The sequence below is a fragment of the Dromaius novaehollandiae genome, chromosome 2 (assembly GCF_036370855.1).
Source record: "Dromaius novaehollandiae isolate bDroNov1 chromosome 2, bDroNov1.hap1, whole genome shotgun sequence".
Taxonomy (NCBI): Eukaryota; Metazoa; Chordata; class Aves; order Casuariiformes; family Dromaiidae; genus Dromaius; species Dromaius novaehollandiae.
The window spans coordinates 63,807,076-63,833,304 of record NC_088099.1 but is presented as its reverse complement, the minus strand read 5'-3'; the positions used below and the strand labels follow the sequence as shown (position 1 = coordinate 63,833,304).

General features: G+C 39.2%; 1 protein-coding gene across 1 annotated transcript in view; it reads right to left on the bottom strand.

Moving 5' to 3' along the window:
* Positions 1 to 26,229, bottom strand: part of ABCA13 (ATP binding cassette subfamily A member 13) — a 200,992-nt gene that overhangs the window by 174,442 nt on the left and 321 nt on the right. The window contains exons 2-7 of the mRNA XM_026102320.2: positions 19,663 to 19,756; positions 16,856 to 16,979; positions 6,921 to 7,072; positions 6,052 to 6,080; positions 4,274 to 4,437; positions 1,539 to 1,663 (exon numbers count right to left, since the gene is read on the bottom strand). Of these exons, the coding sequence (XP_025958105.2) occupies positions 1,539 to 1,663; positions 4,274 to 4,437; positions 6,052 to 6,080; positions 6,921 to 7,072; positions 16,856 to 16,979; positions 19,663 to 19,756 (688 nt within the window). The remainder of the gene's footprint in view (positions 1 to 1,538; positions 1,664 to 4,273; positions 4,438 to 6,051; positions 6,081 to 6,920; positions 7,073 to 16,855; positions 16,980 to 19,662; positions 19,757 to 26,229) is intronic.

The window sequence follows — 26,229 nt, the reverse complement described above, 5'->3', positions numbered from 1 at the left end:
TGTGTAAGAAGGTTTGCATAAAGGTGCTACTTTTGTACTTGGTGTTTCAGACCACAAAAAAAATTCTTGGGGAGGGTATGCCATACCTTTACTGCAGTCAGAGGTACACAGTGAAGCAAGTCATTTTGCATTACTTTTATTCTAGCTAGCTTGGGAAGCAATATTGGTGACAACACAGAGCTAACGATCCAGTACGTATCCAGCTGCCTCACAGGTTTCTCTAACCTACAAAGAAACTCATATCACTGCAGAATACCACTGTGATAAGAACTAGACAGATAACACACTCAGGTCTGCCTACTTCACTGTCATTGCACCTATTACTTACACTACAAATCAACCTCCTAGCATAAAACTTTGTGCGCTCTCTATTTTTAAGCCTAAATTCTCACAAATATCTGAACATTTGGTTATACAATTACATGGTATACTACAGTTATTTTGGCCTTTAAAGTCTGTAACATACAAAGGCAGCACAAATGCAACTGTACACAAACAAAATATATCTGAACAGGCCACAGCTTTCCCATCTTTCTAATCCTTATCTGGAGTTTCTATTGTACCTTTTCTTTCACACAGCCCATATTTCCTCATACCTGAGAAAGCTGTGAAAATATCTTGCCCCCTTTGGGTTTACTTCTCAAAGAACTAGCTAGACTTAGTTCTACACAGACCAGTCTACACATTTGCCATAGTTTTGAGGGCAGCCAGCAAATTCAAAATGCCAGCCAGCCACATAGGAACTCTACTGTAAAGCCACCTGTCATTCATTTCTGTTTTGATTAGCCAATTGAAATTTAAGACACATGAAAGACAAATAGTAATGACTTGATCCCAAACCCAGGGAATTAGAGCTCACCCTCCCTGCAAGGGCTCCAGCATATCACCTTTGTATCACTTCAGTCCCATTTTTGATGGCTGAAGTGGGACTTAGACCATATACAAGTCTTGGGCTGACTTTCAGAGAGGAGCAAACAGTGCACCTAGAATCTAGTTGCCTGTCTCCAGTTTGCAAATAAAATTTGTTCATGACCTTATCTTGAGGAGCCGTCTTGGGCCCAGCCTATGTTCTCCAGTTAAACTCATCTCCCCATACTCAAGCAGCAGATGCGGGTAAATGTAGCCCTAAAGCTGAGGCTAGAATTTGTGGCAACAGAAGAATGAAGGTCAAAGCACAACAGCCACAACACATCACCACGCACATCAAAACAAGAGACTATTCTTTCAAATGGAAGGGCTAGCCTAAATTACTACAAAGGAAACTCTGCAAAAATTCACCACTGAAAGATCATTCTAAATGTGATATATTAAACCATTACAATGCCGCTTTATTAAACCATTGCCATAGTCCGATAAAATTTAGGTATTCAGACTTAAAAGCAGATCAGTAAAGAAACAGGTAAGCACTACAGCAATATATTTCAATTCTTAGACCTTTTAGACTATGAATTTAGCAGGAACTCGGACAGTTATTGCTATCACATATTCCTATCATGCTTACAAGGTCTTTAAAAGAAAATTAGAAGCAAATTCCTTACCTTCCAAGCTCCTGTCCTGCAAAAAGTGCACTGAGGCAGCAGTTAAGTTCAGTGCTATTTTCACCACTTCATAGAAACTCTGGCCCAAAGGCATCACAGCTAAATCTTCCAAGGAAGCAAAGGTACTGAAAGTGAAGAGAAGAAAAGGAAGAAGGAAAAAAAAATTCAAGCTCTGCATACACTCAGAAGAACTGAAAGGGATTTGAGAAAGATGAAGCTCAAGTGACTAAATATTAAAATACATATCTAGTGTTGAAAAAGTAGAATTTTGTCAAATTAGGTTTTTCATGAAAAAATGCAAGTAGAGTTTCATCCAATTTTCATTAAAAAAGATATACCAACATTCACAAAAGAGGGAAAAAATGAGTTAAAAAAGAAAAAGCATTCTCCCAGTCACCCCTGCAGCAAGACAAGCTGGATACAGAATGCTTATTTTACCCTCCACTCAATCTGCAGAGAAAATAAGAGCTTTTAGAGCAATAGAACACTTACTCTCACAAAAGAAAAAAAAATATGCATATATAAAAAACTGATAAAAATATATCTGAATTTCTTGTAAGTCTCAGTTTCACTCACCTTAGTTGGGGAGCAAACTTCCTTGTTAACATAACTGTAGCTTATTTATAAGTTTACCACAAATTTATCATTATTTCCTATAGGGTATTCCTTTGCTGTTATGCAAATAAAACTAATTTGGTTAGACAGTATTGGCAACTGCATTACCACTGTTATTTCCAACAATTGTCAGGGGAAGGGGGAGGTTGAAGCAGCTTACCCAAACATGTGTGGAAAGGGTAGCCCATAAAGGGAGGGGGGGGGATTAAAAACACACACAAAGCAAGAGGAAAATTTTTGTAAAATTCTTGGGTTTGGTTTGCCTTTCCCCTCCCCCGCAGTGGACTAAGGTCTGCTATGTACCTTTGACAGCCATAGCAAAGATGGTACAGCCTGGGAAGTAGAAGTCATACATTTAGGATCCTTTCTGCTGAATAAATTCTACCTAACTAGGACCACTAGAAATATGTTGAAAATATGAAGCCCAGCAAGAGCTAAACATTAGTTTCTGGTTTGTTTTCCAAACTGGATTACTTAAGGCAAATTCTGTCATTGAAGGGCAAAGTATTGAAGACAGATTTACACATTAGCCACTTTTGTTCATTTTTCTTATATTCCTTGGGGAATGCCCTCATGCAAGCCATGCAAACAGTCACAAGAAGGAGGAGAATCACAGACAGTTGCTGTGACTCCACAAACGTATGCCGTGCTCCCCATGCACAAATGCACTCGCTCTGGCATGTCGGCAGCTGCTGCCGCCACACTGTGCTTCCATGGAGCTGCCACTGCTCTTCCCAGTCTGGAGCTGCAATGGCAGCAGCAGCTGAAAAAGGCCCGGCACATTTGTCCCCTTCTCACTCAGTCCTTGCTATAGCTCAGGAGAGAAATGATTGCTAAGATTATATTAACGTATTAATGGCTTGATCAAGCAAAACAGCCAGAACTGTTTTCTTTGTTCATTGCTGCTGAAGAAGAAAAAAAAAAAAGAAAAGAAAAAAGTGGGAAAGAAAAAGAAAACCACAAACAAAACGCAGTATGATCAAGTTCCTGTCTTGCCTCAGGAAGCCTAGGCCTCTGTGGGAGTCCTCAAAGCTTTCAGAAGTATTTTGCTTTTGAGGTTTAAGCACTGCAGGCACAGCTAATATGGCTTTGCATCTTAACAGTTCATAGAATAGGCTGGAATAAGGTTACAAGCTACTTGGGCACGAAGGAAATAATCAAGGCCTGGCACAGCTGCAGTTCACATAGTGTAATCAAGAGACTTATTCCTCCATTTCAAAAAAAGACATCCTTCATATCATTTTTATTATGAAAAAGACAGTGAGATGCTAAGGAGCAACAGAATCAGCACAGAGATTTCCCACTCAAGTCCCTGGGACCCTGCTTTCCCATGGGAGTAACACCGGGTGAGCTGTTGAAGTTCACGGCCAGTCTTACAAAAGCAGCAAGCTTAGCTGGCCTCCACTAGCCTTACCTGTCAATTTACTACAGCATCAATTACCTATCAATTCTGGCAAATATATTTCTGACTTTTACCTAAAGATTCCCTTATTTTATGAAACATCCCTGTGGCTATTTTTCCTCATTTTGTGTTTTTGATATCCTATGTCTTCCTCTGAATCCAGCTGTCCTTTACCGGAGGCAGAAGACTCCTTTCACACTCAGAACACAATCGCCGTGGGTACTTTTCTTACTACTCTCTTTCTAGACAACAGCCAAAGCTATTTTGATAGCAAAAGGCTTGAGAAATAAAATAACTTCGTTTTCTTCATATCAAACAAGAGCTAAACACATTAAACTATGCAAAATCCAAATGATTATTTTCTTAAATGCATATGTAAATATTCTGTCTTCTGAGGAATCCGAAAGCACGTGACAAAGTTTAAAGCTATTTTATATGATAGGATCATTTGAGCCATTGCTAATATGAAGTGTTTCTCTGAGCTCCTGGGGAATCTCTACTAAGCTGGAGAGAGATACGAAATAGTTATACAGGAATCAGAACGGTGAAAACGCCTACCACATGTCTATGAAAGGAGAATCCAGGCAATAGAAGAAAATCTTACCATCCCTGTACTGATAGGGTGGCTTCTTTTATTAAGCAGGCTGTGAGGATAACATGGACTTCAATTAAAATATTAAAACAGGGCACCTTAAATTAAGCATGTACTAGTACTTACTTTTTAATAGCCTTGAGAAACTGTGCTATTGCACCTAACCCATCTTCTGTGTAGAAGCTGTTCAATCTAAGCCGAGGGAGTGAATGCAGAAGGTCCCAGAAATGCGGTTGCTTGTACAGATTTTCTATTCTAGAAATCATTTCCTCTGCTTCATTCAAATTCACCTTTATGTGAGGAAAAAAATTAAAATGCAACACTTCCTTTAAAGAAAAAAAAAAAAACACTAGCAGCAGCCTGTTACTTCCTCCACTCCAGTTCTCTTGAACTTTTAGCTATTTAAGATACCTTCTCAGATGTGGAAATGTACCTCTAGCTTTGATAATTCACCTTAACAATTTAGTGGTACTTTAAACTTACGGCAGTTTTGTTTCAGCTATGCATCTCTGCTCCGATGGAAAATGGAGCTGGGAGAAACACTAAGCTATCTCTCTGACCTGAAGTGTAACAAGACATGCTATACTCTCCCAAAGAGAAGGGTTGTCTTTAAGATCCAACACAGAAAGAGCTCTTTAGCCCTGCAATTATTTTTTTAAGTATAGGTAATAAAGACTAGGATTCTGACAGGGACATCCCACCTTCCTTACAGATCCTCCCTGGGGAAAGAAAAGAATAATAAATAAAAACCAAAGAATAATAGATGAGAATTCTTTAAAGAGAAACTGACTGAGGTAAAAAGATGTGTTGTATAGGACTACACCATCAGATGTTTAAGCAAAATACAGGATTTGGCAAAATTATATTATGCAACCCTTATTTCTCTAATCGAATGTTTCACTAAGGCTCTTCTGGATAATATTCAGCAACATGAGCATGGTTTACACGGTACAAGAGCCCTGTGTGTACAAGCTCTGTAACCAATACTGATAGGCTACTTTCAACAATTATTTAATGCTGATGAACACAATTGTTTCTATTTTATATTCCATTCCAGAAAGAAAATTTCACATTGATACAGCTCTTTTCAATCAAGTATCACATGAGCAATTTAAAAATTTGATGCTCTTAAAATGCCATCTAAGTCCAAATTATAAATCAGAAATCTGGATTTCATGAAGTATCAGTTGCAATCACTCAATTATGCAGAAAACTCATTTTTAAAGTGAAGCCAGCAATCTGTGAAAGGCACAGAAGTGACGGCAATGGAGATCAATTAATGTGCCCATTCAGTCACCTTCTTTCTATAGAGATTGCCAACAAATTATGAAAGTGGAAGACTGATGTATCAGGGACTTCACAAAGAGCAAACTCTTTCACATATACTGCCAGAGAGGTTCTGGAAAGAATTGTGCTGCGTTTTGCGAACCTGTCTTCCTTCACCCCCAATTGAGTTTGTTTGTCATATTTAATGAATCACAAAACTGAATTCAAAGTAATCTCCTCCAAACATCATCCCTATCTTTTCCATCTGTTTTCCCTATTTTTTTTAATAGTAAGCACACATTAAGATAAAAGAGTGCCTTGTAAGACATTTTGCAAAATGATTTCATACAACTACTCAAGGTCTGGCAGATGCACTTTTTTAATTCTCCTAATAAATAAATAGCCTTCAAGCAGGAATAGTTTTTAGCTACTAACAGCCTAGTCTAGTTTAAATCAGTAATCTAGCGACCAGCAATTCTTTATCAGATTTCCAAGATATTGGTATGTTTTTGAAGGAAAAACAATTTTTTTTAAAGATACCTTGCTAAAACTTGACAGGATACAAATTTCTAACCATTATAAAAATGAACTTCAAAATCCAGAACTGCAATTTAGAAATAAACTGTAAAAATACTTACAGTGAGAAAAGTGGTGCTGTTATGGAGCCCTGTAAAATCAAACATTTTTCCTTTACAGAGAGGCATTATTAACTTCAGGATAATCCATTTTATAAGCAACAGCAAGTAGTACATAAAGGGCATTTCAACTGGAGAAAAGGGGCTTGTAATAACCCTAGAAAGTTAGTGATCCACTAATTTTCTGTGCTTTCCAAAGTTTTTATTATTATCATATAAACTATTTTAAAGAGATTTTTCATTACTAATCAGTAAGACAAAATCATCACATCAACTGCCAAATGAATGTACCAGCCCCAGAGAGCTAAGCATGAAACTGCCCAATTTACAAACCTTTCTGCTTAAATCCTCAGCTAGAAAGACAAAGCAAGAGAGGGTCCTGAGGGCCTGCCTACCTGCTACTAGGCTGCTCAACATGAGTGGGAACAGAGTGGAAACATCAGACCTCCGTATTTCCAGTTTCACTCTTCTAGTGCAAGACCGTTTGCCTAAGGTCACCAGGTATTATTAGCTGGTGTGGTTTTCTACCATCCCTATACTCTCTAATACAGCATAGACTCCAACAAGAGAAAAAAACTAGGTCATTCCCCAGACCAACAGACCTTCTTCCTAAATCTTGATAGTTACTTTTGGATGCATGTTAGACTGCGCAGTTGTGTAGAAAAAAAGGAAACAATTTTAGAAAGCTAACTTTCATTGGGAGTTTTATGATGGTCACAGTAATAGTAAACATGACTGACTGTTTTCCTAGATCAGCTAAAATTGCTGGGGGGTGGGGGGGCGCATTACTTAAGATACAATTATTCTTTTGTTCAGTGGTTTTCACTATCTGATAGACAAAGCAATTCATTATTAGAAAGATGACCACTTACCTGAAAACTTTGAGCCTTCTTCCCATAGTTTTTCTAAAGCCATGGCCTTCTCTGTGGTCTCAATAAATCCCTTTGCAAAATCTTGCATCTCTTTCATGAAAGCTAGATCAGGTCCTATAAAGCCCTCTGGACCACCTTGGAAGCCAGAATTACTTTTCACAGAAAGAAAGAAAGGAAAAAAATTACAACTTGGAAGCAAATAGCTGAAAGATGTGTATATCACCTCACAACAGTATTCTGAGTCTTTTTTTTTTTTCCTCTAAAAAGTATTATGCATTTATCCAGCTCTTATTTTGTTCAGTTCATTAGCATGTGAATTGCAGTACTGAGCCTCAAAATCTTAGGAAGGAGGACAGTGAGAATTGCTGTTCTGGAGCAGCTCACCTATACTAATAGCCCTATTCTGGCAGCAGCCAAGATGGACATGTCCAAAGTCGTCTTTGACATGTCTGAATGCACTTAAGTCTTTCCCCAGTCTATCGTGAGTCCAGGGGATGGACTTCCATGGCCTGTACACCATGAAGTTCCAGCTTTCCTATTGCATCTAAGACAATGTAACACAACAGCTATCCAGAACATGAGATACACTCGCTGTCAGCACAGGGAATATGGATAAGTCCCCCTTTCTGGGCCCTGAAAAAAGTTGGTGTTTCCTCTTCAGTTAGTTTACTAAGCAGCAAACAACTACAATAGTAACTCTGCCATCCTAGCAAAAAAGTAGCAACAGGAAGCATATGCTAATTCCAAATGACATGCCCTTAAGGTACAGTTCTGTTTGAAACATGAGGAGAATGACATCTGTGGTTAAATATTTTTGCTTTATGCCGACTCCCACATTAAAATAGTAACATAGCATAAGTAAACATGTGACTTGTCCTGGTTTTATAGACACTTTCATGTTCCTTTGGAAACAGATACCAAGACATATAGCAAATCTCTGCTGTTGGAAAAACCTATACAGTTTGTGTATGGCATATGACAGGGTTTTTTGTAAGTACATTCAACAACTTACTTATAAAGGTAGTATTATATTATCACTACTGGCTTACCCCTAATTTTTAACTCAGAAAGTTTGAACTAATGAATTCATGGCTTAAGCTGCCTGTAATACTACCATCTGGCGGCTACTCAGTAACAACAATTTTCTAATTCAATGCTTATTTCAAGGTGAAATCGGAAGTCAAAGAATCTCTTATGCTTCTCTACAAAACAAAATTACTTAGGCTATCCCAAGGCACAGTAAACAATGGAATAATGATCTTTAACATGTTACTAGGCAGCTGAATTATATTTTATCTTATAGAAAGTTCAGATGATCTTATGATGAAACCCTGTGCAGCAAAAACATTGCTATTTTTCACTAGATGCACACTGAGCTGTTGTATGATCCCCATTTAAAAATAAAGAGTTCCATTCCTGTTAGACCTATATGTGAATATTGGTTTTGGTACAGTTCTCATGAATCTGATGAGACTGAGATTCACAAACTGTGTACCCAAGCAAAAACAACAGCCACTGCCCTCAAGCCTCACTCCCTAATTAGAGCTGATTCCATTTATCCCATTTGATTTCTTCCAGCTAATTTCCGCCAACATTACCATGACCTTAATTAACTAGACCTCAACATGGTTAAGTCCCATGAACAGCACCTCAAAAGCAATGCAGTTCAGTGAGATGAACTGCTTCTTCACAGATATCATCAATGCCCTAAGTGCAAAGTTTTAAACCACAAACTTTTTGACATAGATCATACAAACTTTCAGCAGCAGTGGTAACTCAACTCATGTAAAGTCACACAAACCTTAGGGCCACTTCAGTGAACAGTGACAGGAAAACACATACAATAAGCAGAGATCAAGGCAGAGTCCTAAAAGTTGTATACGAGAGTGGGAGAAGGAGAGAATTCAGTGCTGAGACTCTAGGGACAACAGATGAAGCAAAATATAGATGATTTCAAAAAATGTGCATTACTGGTAGAAGATTGTACATAGTTAGGTTCTTGGTTCTGCCATAAGTGGGAAATTACTAAGGCCCCAAAGAATTATTGTACTGAGAAACAGCTTGAGGCCATCTACCAATTACTTGGCCATTGCGTCATTTTTAAAACTTGAAAATAATTTGATTCTATAACAGACTATAATTGAGAGTAAAAAACACTAAGAACTATTTAACTTGGATAACTTTTTATTTGATCTATGCTTCTTTGTTGAGACCATATTATTGAAATGTTTTCCTCCTAACAATGACTTAAATCAGAGGATAAAGTCAAAATTATAAGTTATGTAGTTTTGCTTTTTAACTGGATCAGATAGGTCTAATGCTCTCTTAAAAAACAGCCACAAAATTATAGACAGATGAAGAAGCACGTTCCTCCTCCTCTCCTTCACTGATTCTCATCCATATGCCCCCAGAGCTGTCTGCAACTTTTGAGTAAGGGATGAGGAGAAATTTAATCTTAAAACATCCAGCATGTTTGACTGTTTCAGTGCAGCTTATTTGGATCCCAGCTTGGCTGACAGCCAGCAAAGTTTGTAGAAAACTCTTTCACCAACCTCACAGTTCAGTGGATTAAGGGCAGAACAATTCCCCCACCACTTTTTTTTCTTTTAAACAGAGTTTTAGAAGGCAGACTTCTGTTGCTCAGAGGGAGGCTTTTAGAGTGATTAATAGCTGCACTTTAGCTATTGTTTTTTAAAATATCACATAAATTCCAATACTGCTAACACACCTACACCCTGAAATTTCTGAGCGCTATAAACATTGACATTTAAAAAAAAGAACAGGAACACTAACTGCACTGACAACTTTCTAGCCCAAGGTAACAGCCGCCACATCAATCAGAACACAAATTCAGTCAGAACTTAATCGAAAAAAAGAAAACTCTGCTCTAGTTCAGTTTTCACAGGATTTTCCACAGAAAAGTCTTTTGCCCAATACTTGTAGAACTTTAAATCGGCAGCTAAGCACACAACATACAGTCACTTAACACAGTCATGAGTATTTTGAGATGTGCAGCATGACAGCAGTATCACAAACAGCCTGTGCTGTTTTCCCTCCAAGGTAGAGGCAAGCTTTGCATTCACAGATAAAAAATCCGCCTGTTTTAGAGTCATTGCAAGCAATAATGTTCTGAGGGAAAAAGGACACCTTTACACACACAGGAGGGTTGTGGGTGCCGTGCAGCCTCCAGCTTCGCACAGATGCCAGCAAGGAGGTGCAGCTAATAACTCCCTCCCCTCCTGCCCCCACCACTGACTACAGGCCTGCCTGCGCTGTCAAAGAGGGCAGCAGAAAACTTTGGCATCTTGTTTTATGTGCCAGAGCCACCTTTTTAATACATTGCAGAAGCACATCCAGTTTGGGGGGGGGGGGGGGGGGGGGCGGCTGAACTGTGTGAACATTAATCACTTGTGTTACCCACTTCTGTATTGAGCCATCTGGGCTTGGAAACCATCTGGCCTCACGCCGTATGAGCGGATCAGCAAGGGCGTTTCGGGGCAGGAGCAGAGTAGGTAGCAGTCGGTGGGTAACAAATAAAGAGTCTGTTTAGCACCAGCTTTTTAAATGAGAGGATAACTTAAATGCACCTCCCCCAGGATAGAGAAAATGCTGTCTGCTATTCATCACTTACTTTCAAAGTTCCCTCGCTACCTGTGAAACTTCCTCTGAACTAGGAAAACAAGCAAAGGCTTCAACTCGCACCGCCCAATGCTCCGTGCGTGCCCATGGCAGAGGCCTGCTGGCCTGGCTGGGGCTGCCAGCTCACCCAGTCCCCTCTGCCTCCAGGCTAGGAGGCCAGGGGGCAAGCTGCTCCCCTGTGAGGGGTTTGGGGGGGGAGGGGGACACAACTTGGGGAAGCACACAGACTAGAAACGTTAAAGAAAATACCTGGTAGCTCTAGGAGTGCAGCAGCTTTGAAGAGCTCTAGCGAGAAAGTGCAGGGAAGCAAGTTGATAGTGAAACTGCAGAGGGAGCTGGGAGGTGGTAGAGGGGGATGTAGGTATCCAGGGCATGGAAGGGTCAAAAAAGATAAAAAACCACACACACACACACACACACAGAGGAAAAAGGCCTAGCTATTACAGAAAAGCAGGCAAGTGCAGTCTGAGAAACTCACAGAACCACTGTACTTCCAAACACGAGCCCCCTGGTAGGAGGAGAGAAGCCACTTGGGATCTACTGTTCTGGAGCTGTTAGATTTAGGGGGATTTTCATGGGAGGAACAGTGTCAGCCAGCTCCCTCTTGTGCCCCTCTTCTGCATCTTCACTGCTGCAGTCCTTCGGCTGGTTACTCTGGGGGCTGAGCTGAACCTCATTTGGAAGAGGAAGTGGTAAGGGTCATGCTATTATTGATCATGCTTCGTTTTATAAGACAGTTGGAAATACTACAGAAGTTCTATTTACTGAATCTCTGTGCTGTTTTAAATGCTTTTATTTTAACAGGGGACCATATTTATTTCCTAGTGAAAGTGCTAAGATATTCCTAGTTTCATGATTCAGCATAAGTTAGACAAAGTGGCACAGAAAGATATCACTGTCTTGCCAGAGAAGATTTGAAATTAGGCTTCAAAACCAGCTGTAAGAACAGTCAAAACAAGCAGTTTTCTGACATTTTGCCAGCCAAAATAATGAAGTGTTGTACAACAGAGCTATTCTCCCAGAGAGCCTGCTTTGAGGGGCAGAGGAGGGACACTAACATACTTGTTTAAAGGAAGTCAACAGCAGCCGTTGCTAGGATCAATAAAGAGGAAAACCAAGGGACAACAAAAATGAAGATCCCAGTAACTTCAGAGGACATACATGATTAGAACTAGGGTTTTAAGGGAAGGTATCTATATGATTTCAACACCTATGGTAACTCTTTCTTTAATTGTGCCTTTCCAGAAATAGTTGTATGAAGACAGAAATCTATTCAAACTATTGAAATAACATCCACAACAATACAAATATTAGTTTTGACCATGACAAAACACCACAAAAAAACCCTGAGAAGTCTCCGTATCACTTGAACATATAAAAGCTATTGGCATTTCCTAAAGCTATGACTCAGAAACACAAATTCTGGCCAAATTAGCCAGTTACTCAAAATGAGAATAAGCATGTTTCAGAGCTCATCTGAGATCTAAGCTATGATGTACAATGCCACTTAGACTGGGGATTTTCATAAGCCTCTCGGTAAACTCTTGTCTCAACCTCTGATCCCTGCTGCTGCATTAAAAATTTCTCTCCAAAACAGCAAAGCCTCAGCTGTCCTGGCTACCATTTGGCCTGACCTCGGAAGAGCTCGGAGGCACAACATTCCCATCAGCACCAACACACACACTTGGACAACAGCTTACTGCATGTCTGTTGCAGAAAGGTCAGATCTTTCCCACCATGCTGCACATTGTATTATAACCCTTCCAAACTGCAGAGAAACAAAAAACAAACTGCAGTGTCCCAGGTTTTCTTCTAGATGTTGTCAGTAGGGATCTAAAGTGAGGTGGCACAAGCAAAATGTAGCCTCAGCCCATGACACCATACAGGAGTGGCCCAGCCTCCCACATCAGTATCAACTGAGTCCCACCCCACACCCCACCCCAGTCATAGGCGATTTGCAAGCAGGGCTCACAGATTTTCTGCAAGTTTAATGAACGCTTATTTTGGAGGTTATTAACTCTTTGTATTTATTCTGTTAAACTCAGCTCTTTGAACACTACTTGGTGCTAAACATAAAGTGGAAATAAAGCAAGGTGCTTAGAAATAACATTTTAGATTCTTGCTTGCATCATCTTTATACTTCTAGATTTCAGAAAATCTAAGCTTGGTTTTCTTTCAGAAGTTGAAAAGCATCACACATACATCTAGGAGTTTGGGATGCAAGAGCAAATCCCACCACATCCTGCAAGATTTTCAGTGAAGTTACAAGCATTATAATACTTTATGTTTCGATGTGTGTGTGCATACTCATCAATGGCTATAGGCATAGGGCCAAAGGACACGATGCTGCATGGTTTTTAATCTTCTTTGCATGTTCTCAGTTTCATTCTATGCGCTATCAAGATTGGGAGGGGTAGAAACTTCTGGAAAAAGCAGGGAAATATGTCCTACCCCATAGGAACTCCTAAATATGCTCAGAGCAGAGGAGGTTTGAGATATTGCTGGGTGTATTGGGCCAGGGAATTGTGAACAGCTGTAAGCCAGCAGCCTTTGCAGAGGCTGAAGGGCAGAGCACGAAACAAGGCCTCAGGGCTATTGGGAAATGGATCCTTTCCCAAGGATCAGAGGATGGGGTATAGTTGCAGTAAACTGCAAATCAAAATTATTGAGTTAACTGAAGCCAGTCTTGGAAGTAGAGATCTACCTGTGAGGACTCAGTGGCTTGAGGAAAAGAGTGCAGAATGGATTTCAGTCTTCTGTTTTCTTACCTGGTTGGTTTGAGCTTTCACTGCTTATAAAAAGATGTTTATAATTTCTATTCTAATAAAATCTGAAGGTTTTGAGCTTAAAAGCATTTTGAATTCTCCAGGGAGCTCACAATAGGAAAAGGGCAAAAAAAAGATCCGCCTCAACAATCCAGCCGATTCAGCCCCCTCTCTCAGGCACCTAGAACAAGAGGGAGGTTCCTTTCATCCCTTCCCCTTTCTTTCCTTCCCTCCCATCCCCAGAAATAAATTTACCTTAGAGAAGGATACAGGATGCTGTTCTGTAAAGAGTCATATGGGTCAAGCATAAAGGATTACCCTCTGGCAATGGATGTTTAAAACCATTGTTTCTACCATTTGCCCCTTCCTGTGGTTCTTGCTGCACTTAACGGTTCAGTACCTCAATGCAGCCACACGTACACAATGCTAACTTGAAAAGATCATGGCATTTCTTTTTGAAATGCATGCTGTCGAAGATGGTGGTGTTCTTAACAGCTTTGTGGACAGAAAAATTGCTTCTTGATGTGATGTACAAAACCCATTTCCAAAAAAAGATATTCTGCTATAATTGTACAGATTTGACCATTTGAATGATTTATGGTTTTTGTAGTGGAGGATCTACAGAAGTCACAGAATGACTTTTTCCAAGAGAAGATAACTGTATGTATCAAACTGATAGCATGGTATGTACTGTGAAAACAAACGGTTAAGTGTCCATGCAAGCTATGCATAATCCTTGATTTATCCTTAATAAACATTGTTAACGCAAAATGACCCCAAAGTGATATAAATAACCGGCTATGGTCCAAAGTATATCCACAAAGGAAAGATAATTGGTATTACAGTTCCTATACCAACCCTTCTCTCCAGTCAACACAGTAGCATCAGTAGGATTCAGTTATGTTTGGCTGATCTCAAGCAGACAGTTTGGATCCCTAAGGCTGTTGGCAGCCAGCGTAAGTCAGAGCATCCCTTAGGCTGATCTAATTTATACTGATGGACCTGCTGGAATAGACTGGCCTCAGGATGAACTTCATACTACCTTTTTACCCTTTTCCTGACCCAGGCTATATATTACTCTCTCGATGTGGCCTATTTTGAGTTTATAAATATACATATATGCATGCATTTCATTTACAATTGGAAAAAGAAAATAAAATACATTGAATAATTCCCCTGATTCTTAAGTAGGTCTACAACTGCCTCCAGGAAATTCTTTCCTGCTTTTCTTCTGAGCCGAGATATAATTTGGGCAGTTCATTCAAAGCAGTGTAAATAATCAGAGTAATCAATATAGTTTATGCTTTATAAAAGTAATACACTTAAATAGCATCTAGAGGAATGGTATAAACAAAAAGTACCCTTTTAGGAAACAATTAAAAAAATAAGAAGGCCAATAGCTATTTTTTTTTTTAGTAACTTTATAGCCCACTCTTATGGTACTGCCATTACTAGTAACAGGCCATAGGCTTTGTACTGAGTTTGCAAGCCCACTGGATGGAGCCTTGTCAGGCTTGCTATGTCTGAATTTGTTTTGACCTGCCTGTAATTTTGTTTCTGATTTGGTTTAGTTGTAAGAATTTTTTTCTGGCTATGGCTTCTTTTTTTTTTTTTAATTAAAAGATTTCATTTTGTCCTTGTCTGGTACTACCATAGTTTTATTCACACACAAATAGTGTTAACAAGTGATTATTCAGCACAGAATGAGAAATTTATGACTAATACAGCAAAGCAGCATAGAGGAATACAGGATCAGCATGACAGCAGAGGCCTAAAGAACTGGAGACACAGGACGCAGTGTAGAGAAGTACAGGCATTAGCTAAGAAGTGGGTGCAGGCCAGCACTGGGGACCCCACAGCTATAAACAATTCACCAGTGGTCAGTTAACGAAATGCAGAGCAGGAGCCAGACAAACCTAGTTTCACAGATACCAAAGAGAACAAAGAGCAAGTAAAATGTACACATGTAAGATGTACCATATTTAGTAAATTCAGGTGTAACACAGAACTGCAGACCAAAGAAGAAAGAGCGAGGTGTAAAGGCATGTTAGCAAATAAATCACCCCAAGCAGATCCTAGAGTGAGGAAGAAAGCACCAACACTATATTCCTCCAGGCAAAAGACTCCAGAAGCTGATGATTTGCCTTAAGATTTAAACCACCACCAGACTAAAACCACTGACCTTAGGACCCAGAGAAGCAGTGGAAGGCTGAGAATAACACCAGGGGAAAGAGTAGAAATTAAGCATGTACATAATAGTAATAATAATACAGTTTAAATTGTTGAGGTTTTTTGTTTTGCTTTTTTTAAGAAGCATTCCTTCTTTTTCCTGTAGTAATTATATCTGGACTAATAATGAGTCTTAGCTTAGACTATTAAGATTTCAGTGATACTAACAATAAGTTATTTAATATATAAGGTGTTTCTTCTCCAAGTGTAAAACTATGGAAGATAAATAATTAACAGCTGTCTACGCATACAGCTAGAACACAAAGTAATCAAAACATAGGTATTATAACCAGTTGCTGTGATACTGAAGCTTTATACTTGCTGCATGCCAAATTTATTGCTGTCTATAAAACCAAGTTATCTATAAACTTGTATAATAAATCATAAAAAGGTGATGCTTTCAGGCTGTTCAGACTCAAATCTAAAAGATCATTTTTGTAGGTATTGTCAGTTTTCTGAGAACAGAAAATATATGCACATGCATTTTTTAGCTCACCTTAATTTGCCTTTATTATATATTTTAAAAGTTGCTTATGACTGCATCCATCAGCCAGAGAGCATGTCATTAATATGCATCCATATGTGTTTTTGCATCTCAGTATTTTTCAACATTTGGAAGCAGATAAACTAATACATTTCTCAAAGGAAAAGACCAAATTCAAGTTTGTCCTTTTTCTTTCTGCATTCTGGAATCCTATGACAAGAACCTCTCTCACAAACTACTTTAAGGGGTTTTTTTGTTTTGTTTTTCTTTTTTGGTTGGTTGGGGGTTTTTTATTATTTAGTTACTGAGATTCTCCTGCTTCTCTTTGGGTCTCACTCAAGAGCTATCCTTGCTTTTGCTTTTCTGTGTATTTTTCCCACCACATATGCTCCCAAATTACTCAAAGCATAAATCCATATATGACACTTTCTGCTGGTCAATCTCACATAATAACAGAAGTTCCATTGAAGGATGAAGTATGAAGCATGCTCTTGTGTGGCAGCAGTGAAGGGCAAATATATCACAAGGGTCCTCTACTCCAATTTTCCCCCCAAACAAGTTTTAAGAATATTAAAATAGTAGCCCCTTTGAAAAGCAACTGCAAGATCTTGTATCTGTTAAGAGCATGAAACACAAGGCAAAGATTAGGAAGAAACGTGATTATGACTGCCACATTCATAAGGACACAGAGAGAAACTTTTAGTCTGCAGTAACAAAGCTCCTATTCTTCCTAGACAATAACAAGACAATAACAACTTTGCTGTAGTAGAAGATGCACAGTGGATTTCTGAAAGCTGTGTCAAGTTTATACATCTTACCGTAAACGTCTGTTTTTCTTTGTTGTGTAACTGGTATTCCTGCATCTTGAACCAACATTACAAAAAAGAGTCCGCACAAAAGGATAAAGACCCCGACTTGGCAAATCCCGAGCTTCTAAGTAACCTAAAAACAAGCAGTGGCAGAATTGAAACTGGTGACATTGCAGTTATAAAGCCTGTACAATAAGGTTGTGTTCCCTTCTCATAGAAGGTGACTTTGTCACCTGTGAGCAGTGAAGTTACATCAATAGCAAGTATTTCATTTAGGAACAATTAATTCATCACAGACAGTGGAGAACTACTATGTCAGACTATGACCACATTAGAACATTAGAGAGCAATCTTTGGAAAGCCGATTTTCACAATAGTCACACCGTTGCAACATCACCATGGGCTTGCTAGCCTGTCTATCCAACATGTCTAATGACCTAGATTAGAATTTGGAAATCTTCACAAAAAAAGGTATTTCTTCTCTTTTCTCCCAGGCTTTCATGAGATGAAGGAACTGATATTCAGTGCTATTTCAGTTTGCATCCATCAAGACTGGATAAACAGCAACTTTTCTATGTTTTCTGAGAACTTAAATATCAAAACACAAAACAGCTTTTTGCTTACCTTGCAATGTAATTACTAGCCACAGGGCTCCTGTTTAAGTTCATTTCTTTGTTTTAAACAGCCAGAACTGAGAAATAGTTGAAAGTCCCTTCTCACTCTTCCTTCAGCTAATCTTTTTTATAACTATTACATCAAAATTAAGGGAGGGAGATAAGAAACCATACTAAGTCAAGTTTAAATAAGCATAATATAGTTCAACAAACTAACATTTGGGCTAGCATTCTTACTGAATACTCAGAATTGAAAGATGCAGAAATGGGAAAATTGCTACATATATAATAATACTTTAAAATCCTAATTTTATTTAAACTTAGATATCAATATTTTGGAGACATATACTATTAGAAGTTGCACCATTAGTCAAACCAGCCTTCATTTCTTAGAAACTGAACCTGATGTATAAAAAAATTATTTTCAAGTTGTGGATGACCAGTGCCAATTGCAGATCATTTTTATTCCTAGTACACTCCAAGTCACTTTGTAGAAAGCTCCCCAAGCGCGTGCACTGAATCCCTTTCCACTGAAAGCAGAGCGGAACCAAATGCATTCAAACTGTTAACATACGTTGTATCCTTGGGACCAGAGTAGAGCTGGCCCAAAATAAATGTATATAGCACAAACCTAGGCTCACTCCAACTATTTCTACTCTAGAGATCTCCAGTTGTTTTATCAAACTGGTTGCTAATGTTACTAAAGCCAGCTTGTCCTCCAGCAACTTCGAAGCAAAACAACTTACTGTGTTCCCCTTTTTATATGGGCAAAGGTACCCTATCAAGCGACAAGCTTCTCATTAGTTAAAAAGGAGAGTTTACAGTGTCAAGCCATTCCTAAAGCAAACTATTCATACAGCTTGGGGGGGGGGGGGGGGGCAGGGGGGAGGAACACCGCATGCATCCCTTTCCCACCTCGCAACATTTGACATACAGTTATTCTCTCCGTACCTAGATGTCCTCTATACTATGAACAGGAAACAATAGTCTTAGCTTGCTATCTCCTTAATAATAGAACTGTTGTTTGAATAGTACCCGTGATATTGCTGTATAGGTAAGAAGTTTATGAATTTGTCACACACTTGGAGACCCTTCGAGATAGTACATAATTTAATATTAGTCTCCACAAGTACATTAGTAAGTACTATCAAAATTAACCTACTAAACATGCCCTATGAAAATGAGGCATTATTGTCAACCTCCAAATTTAAGAATTATGTCTGTAAAGAGTTAAGTCTGTTGCATAAATCATTATTGCAAACCACAGAACTTTTCCCATGTAACAGAATGATGCAAGTGAATACATGTTATACTGAAACTGAGTATGTACTATTGCTGTTTTGTAAACAAGCCAAGCTTTCTTCAAGATAATAGATCCAGAGGCTCCTGTACAGCAAGTATAACTACTTCATGCATAGCAAGACATCCAAAACTTACATGCTTGTCTTAAATACAGAGGAGTTTAAGATCTTGTGCAATAATATAGCTGATCACTGTGTTTTTATTTTGTTGTCTCTTCTGTTCCTGGCTTTGGTTAGTACTGCACTTTATTTTTCTGGGAAGTTGCTGCACTGGAAAAATGAACCCAAGATGCTACTCCCAGTAAGTTCATAAAATATGAACATGTCTGACATGCAATTAATAGAATAAATTGAATAGACTATGATATCATGAGTCATCTCTTTCTGAATAATACTGACATTTGACAAGACAAGATCAAGATGAACTTTACAGTGCAGAGGGAGCCATTACAAGTTTTTGAAATATTAGTGGAAATGAGAGCATTTACTTTTTACAACATATTCATCCCAACTATCCAGCAAGTAGGTAGGGGCAAGATTTATCTCATCTCATTGTTGAGATCTACTGCATAATCATTTGCCTCTGAGCCAGTCTTCTAAACTCCATTTCTTATCAATAGAGAGAAATAAGCACAATTAGAAACAAAGTAATTTGCCTTATTCCAGAGTCTAAAACTGGTCTGATGAATTGGACCTAAAACTAGGTATTTCTCCACTCCACCCCATTCCAAACATGACTAGCTTGGATCTGCAGCTAGACAAGATTGAATCTCACTCAAGGGTTCTTTCCATTGACTTTACTACATTTAAGTCACACCTTCTCATTTATTTTTCTAATATTTCTTAACTACTTCAGATAGATTGTACTGAAATAGAAGAGCACAGATGAAACAAAACATACAGTTTTCCTTGTATTTTGGAGGCTCCTGGAAGCGGATTGCAGCCAGAATGAAGAAAAGTACACACGGCCAGAGTATTTCAGAGAGAGACAGGACCTGAAAAGGGAAATCAAAATGTTATCAGTACTAAAGAGAATGATTTGTTCACAAATACATTTAAGTTAATATATTTTTAATGAAAAGCTCTAAATATGCCCTCTGCAACTACTTAAGGCAAAATAAATCATGAAAAGCAGATTAGGTAATTTTAAGATACTTTTGGTTTTTTTTTTTTAAAAAAAAAAGTCTTTGCCAAACACACTGCTTTCAGAGAACAAAAGCAGTTTCCACTTCTCCTTCCATTTATAACATTTGTACATGCTTCCCTCTGATCAATGCAGAAACAAACTCTGATACAATCCAACTACAGCAGCTTCCAGCTTTCCAACACCTGATCCATTTTAAGAATTTAGCAGTATTCTGTACTTCTCTGCAATTCCTCACATTTCTCTGAAGCCTGTTGTCCTGGGCTCTGACCAGTATCATCTCCTTGTTGCATGTGCCTGCACCTCAGCAGGGAGGCTGGGACCCCCAATCAAGCTGCATGCAGAAAGAATGCCACTGTCTTGGCCATTTCAGCAGCAGAACAAGGAGACTGCTATTCAGCCGACTTTGAAAGTGCTTCTGGGTTCACCCATAAAAGTGCTGTGAAAGCACAAATACTTAATTCACTAACAAGAACACAGTAGAAATGATAACAAATCACATTAAACATGAAATTGGAGATATTTAAACAGGCTTTTAATTTCTCTGAAGATTATGAAGGATTTTTTTTATTTCAAAACCTAAATTGTGAGGCACAGTTGCTAGATTAAGCCCAAGAGAGAAATGATTCCTAAACTTAGATATATTACAGAGACTCCCCAGAAAAGCAAGATAATGCTTAAGAAATAATTCCATGGCAAAAGGTCTTCCATGCAGAAAAGGGCTACTCTGCCAAACACAGCGCAACAAACTAAAGTCTTGCTGGAACATGAGAAAAGTAACTCAATCAACCTGGATGCTCTGCGAACCAAAGAGGAGCAAACCAAGAGAGCTAGGCCAGGCTCTCACCTATTTTTGGGGTGCTGCTTAGTCTCAGCAGGGATCCCAGTGGCAGCAGGGCTAGGCCTTGCAGCCATGCCCACTCCACCACCCAGAAGAAAGCAGAGTGACTGGAGGCAGTGCCAGGAAGGGACCATGCAGTCCCTGGAGAGCCTGAGGGGCTCAGGAACATAACAGGGAAGAAGGGGGTCCCTCAGAAGCCCATGGTGGGCCAGGGCTGCAGGGAGGTCAGAGCCCCAGGTGCACCCAACAGTACCTGAGCAAGGCAGGCCCTGGGGTAGCAGCCAGGGTCAGCCAAGCATCCAGCTCAGCAGGCAGGTCCACAGTGATGGGGCTAAGCCATGGCCAGGCAGTTAGCCCATAGGTTGGTGTCTGGATCAGCAGTGCTCACGGCCAGGCAAGAACAGGACTGCTGCTGGGGCAGGGGCTGAGCTGAACTGGAGCTGCCAAAGCCATGGACAAGGTGTGAGTGGAAGCCCCAGGTGAGGCTGGTCAGGGTCATTTGGGCAGAGGCCCCAGGTGAGGCCAGTCAGGGCCATTAGGGCCTATTAGTGCCCTCAGGGCCCTGACAGCTGTGAGAGCAACCAGGTCAGAGCAATCACTTGACTGTGAGATTGTGAGAGCAATCACTTGATAATGCCTTTCAGATAAAAGACAGAGTCACATATCACCTGCACTTCCTTGCTTCCCGTCATCCAGAGCATCCCCCTGCATCATGGGGAGCATTGCAGGGAGAGTCACAGCCTCATCAAAGTCTTCTGGTTTCCTGCTCTTCTGTCCTTTTTCCATCCTACGCCACCCAACTTTACGTGGGGACTTCCTTTTCCCTCTCGTAAGCAGATCAAGTATAAATAAAGAATTTAAAAGTGTGGTTGACTCAATAGCACAGTCCATTGCACAGTGTCTAGAGTCATACTTGTGAGCCCCAGGCACCAAACGCACCCTGCCAGCTTTGTGCTCTTCCAGTAGCATTACCCTGACAAAGCCCCAGTCCAGGTAAAAAAGCATGGTGAGGACCCACCACAACTGAGTCTAGGTAGCTCTACTTTTAAAAGCCCAGGACAGGCCTCATGGTCAGAATAATTGCTGGTTGTCATCTACGAAACAGGAAGCCTTGAGGTTCATAGTCATATTTAAAAAAGACTTATGATGTGGGAATGTATCCAAACTGTTCATGAAGGATCTTGTCGTATCATATAGAGCTAAATCTTAGCCTAATTAAAAGGGATGTGCCTTTGGAGCAGCACTTCACAAGGACATCTTGCTGGTGAAGATACCTTCTTAGTGAAAGTATACCTAACAAGTTATTTGTCATTAGTGAGAAGATTTGCATTTCAAGCAGAAAGTGCAAGGGATTAATCATGCTGGTGAGAAGGATTTGTTTGTGCTAGAAGGCACAAAGGGATAGAATTAAAGGCTTTTCATCATCACAAAGACCATTCTGGAGAGACAGAAGAGAAGTTAGCAAATCTCACTGGAGGAGTAGACCTAGGATCAAAAATATCACTCTTTCTTACCACTAAAATTGAGGAAGAGCGTGGTACTAGCATTGCAGGATGCTTTTGCACCCTTATATAAACAGTTTTATAGAAATTATGGTATCTGAAACGTTCTATTTGCTTAGAGACATAGAAAACCAGAAATTATGCTTCCCCTTAACCAAGACAAAACAAAACCTTTCCAATGGAGAAGCAAATTTTCCAACAATTCAGAATGAAGCAAGCTTCTGACTTCAAAATCTAGACTAGTTCACCGAAACAAACACACAAATACACTCATTCTGGACTTTCTGTTTTCATACCTTTTCTCATATTAGGTTACATTAAGCTCAGTCATTCATATTTATGATAACTGGGAAATTAACTGGACTTTTTCCATTGAAACTCGCTTTGGTATGCCATAAAATGTTACCAACGGCCCAACTTTCATAGGCCGTGATATATCATTTGGGCTAAAACTTTGGTATTCTTCATGTGGATTTCCATGGGCCTTGGATCCAGCCAAGGAAGTTCATTTATTTTAGGTAGTCTTTAATTAATTGATTTGGACCTGTTCCTAGGCTTTTTTGTCTGCAGTTATATTTTAGGAATATATTGTACTTTAAGAGTTCGTACCCACTGAGAACTGCTGCTGGATAATCAAACGTTACTTGGAAAGCAAAACAGAAAGAGGGGAAGAAATAACCAGTTTATATGTATAACTGAGTGTCATCTGTTTCTATAGAAGAGGATACTCTGTGAGTAGAAAAGTCACTTACACAGACTGTAACATAGCAGAGTATGCCAGCTATACAAAGAAAAAACTCTTTTGTTTTAAATTCTTCTAAAATTAATTTGCTTAATCAGAATATCCAAAAATCTGGCATGCAAGGAAGGGTTATTATTCCAAATCTGGGGCTAATGAGCCAAAGATTCTTAAAACACAAAAGCAGCATTTTTTAAAATGGGCAGACTCTCCAGATTTTTTTTCCACAGATCTAGGGATCAAAATGAACATTTCACAATGCCACTAGCTTTGGCACTGGAGCAGAAAAGCACCTAATGAAATGATAGGAGCTGTAAACAATTGTTACGCTCATTCTGGCCTGTATTACCCTTGGTTGTTGTCATTCACCTGAGAAACCTCATTGCACCTAAAGAATAAGATAGATAGCAATGATTTTTAATGAATCTATAAAATTCAGGGTTTAATAAATATATGAAATTCATGACTGGATAATACCAGTGAACCAGGCAAGTATAGGCCTATTAGTCTAACCTCTGTTGTTTGAAAGGTTTTAGGAAAACAAAAATAATTTTTCCATTTTCAATTTACCTCTGGTATTTCAGTATGCATCAAGGGCTTATCAAAGGTAGACTTTCCAGTCTAAAATGTTTATGCCTTTCTTTGGCAAAGTATCGAGCCTAGGTGTATATACCAATAGCAATTGCAGAGATCCTAGTAATATTAGAAAACAATTCCATTGTCCACATTGCCTTAGCCTGCTCCAACTGGCCCTACTACCATCTCAATAACTGCCTAGACAGCAACAGCAGCAACATGCAGCAGATGCTTGGATATGAGAGGGTCTGAAATAGTTTGTCTCCAAACACTAAAAGAAATCCTAAAGTGGTCCTGTCCTCTGATGAGATAATGATTTTTAGATGAAAAAAACAAACCCTGCTCAGCTGGCTTCTAGCAGAGCATGTGATATGGAGGAATTTGGGATAACTACAAGAATTGAGAAAGGGGCTGCAGAGACAACAACAACCGGTCGGGTTGAAGTAAAAATCAGCTGGAGGGCACAATGAAGAATCAGCATGCTACACATGTTAAGAAAGTAAATTTGATCATATTGAGCAAGCTATTCTCAGTAAAGGCGGGAAGTAATGCTGCTGTACAAGGCAAACTCATATTCAAATAAGAAAAGCCCCAACAGGAGTAGGTTCAAAGAAAGGGAATCCAGAAGAACAGAGCCCCTTGTGCCGCTGCTTTGCCCAGGCGCTGAGGGGAACAGGAGTCTGACAGACTATGCCATTCTGGTGTCCCCTTTCTCCTCTAAGGTATATGAGGGTATTAGAACAAAATCATTTAGGAATTGCATTTCATCCTCTGTTTAGCTATATTGTTGTCTCAGCAGCAAACTTACATGGTGACAACTACATAAACAATCCCTAACCTCAGCAGGAAAATATTTCTCTTAAATTAAAGATTATAGCTAGGAAATGCAGTGATAGAAAACGTAAGTAATACAGTAGCCTGGTAGTATGTATCTCCTGGACTCCCAGAATCCATAGTTCAGAAAGCTCAAACTTCTGAAAACTAAGAAGTGAGAACGTATGTTCTACACAACTGCAATCTCAAACTTTGACTGATGTCCAAACATACCTATTATCCACTCTGCCTTTGAACCATGTTAGTAAGAGATGCTGATGCCTGCATTTCAGACAAAGCACCTGCTCTTATAGAAGAACAGTTACAATGTTTTTTATGGCCCTTTTACCCCTCACTGTGTGTGATACCATCTAATACTACACAATCACTTACAACATGGAAGTACTTCCATAGACCACACTCATCTTCCAGCTGCTGACAAATAACCATGGGAAGCTGATCACCTTCTGCAGACATGTGTACACAATACAACACAGAACTGAAGCACAGCAGATCTCTTAAGAGATGTATCATGCTTCTCTCTTTAGATTCACAAGAGTCTGACTTGCCCTTTGCACAGGGGCCCAATCCACTCAGACCACATCCTTGCTTAACTGCAGATCTGGCAGTGTCATGACTCAGTATTCGCACAATGAACACACAAGGAGGCTTGTGACTACCCAGGGCAGCTCCTGGCTTTGGATAGGCAGACTGAAGTTTGCTTTGGGTCATGCCTTATAATCCCTGGTTTAGGAAAGTTTGCATCTCACTTAGATCTCTGGTCAGGAAAGGCATTAATAAGGCAAACTTAAATCTACATGGATGAAGATTCTGTCATTCAAAAATACTTAAGAGAGAAAACTAGCCAGAGCAAGAAGAGAAGTAGATCAGCATACTTAAAGCCACCTTGGGGACACTGGTTGAAGTATGAGGAACTCGGAGCATACGGAAGTGTTTGGAAATGGAGAAAAAATAACCAAGTGTCCCTCCTTAAAAAAAAAATTCTTTCATATTAAAAACATCACTTAAAATCATCTAAAGAAGAAATTCTCTAAATCATAAGTTTCTGATTATGTTTAAGTGAAATATTTCTGAGAGGAAAAGCTGGATGTTTATTTAATTGAGGTAATCCTATCTGAAGCAGCCAGCATGAGAGAAATCAATGACAAACTGTTAATTGTAGTGACATTAACATATCTTTTTTGCACAAAAATGTTAACTCACTTGAGAGAATTCCCTTCCTTCCATCTTAAAAAATAAATCACATGTCAGTCACAGTTAAAGCAAACAAGGACATTTCATCTCTTATTAGCATGTTATTTTGATTTTTGCTGCTTTTAAAGCATCCACCCTATTCTTCTGCATATTGCAATATAAAAGGATAAAATAAGCTTTGTGGAGTGGATAAGAAAGGAAACTTAAAAGTATATATAATTTTAAGATATCATACTTGTATTCCCCATATCTAGATTTTGATCTCTATTATACAAGCTTTATTACATCACCAGCAAGACCCAAAACATGAGGGAAATTGATTTTCATCCTCACCATTGCTACAAGCACTGGTAGTATCTAATGGTAATTAACAGGTAAGCTGAGGCTCTTCAAAAACTTTTGTGTGATTTCCTGTCTCATTTGCAAATTGGGGAGCATTGCTGTATTCAGTCATTTTAGAGTTAAAACTCACCATTATGTTTTAAACAATTAGAAGCCTGAAGGCAAAACTAGAACCACTTGCAGCCAGCTGATTTTTAATAGCCAGTAGTGAAAAAGGAAAATCAAGAAAGATGGATATACTCTTTCCAACAGATATTAAAAAAAAAAAGATTTAAAATATTTCTTTATGATTTCCA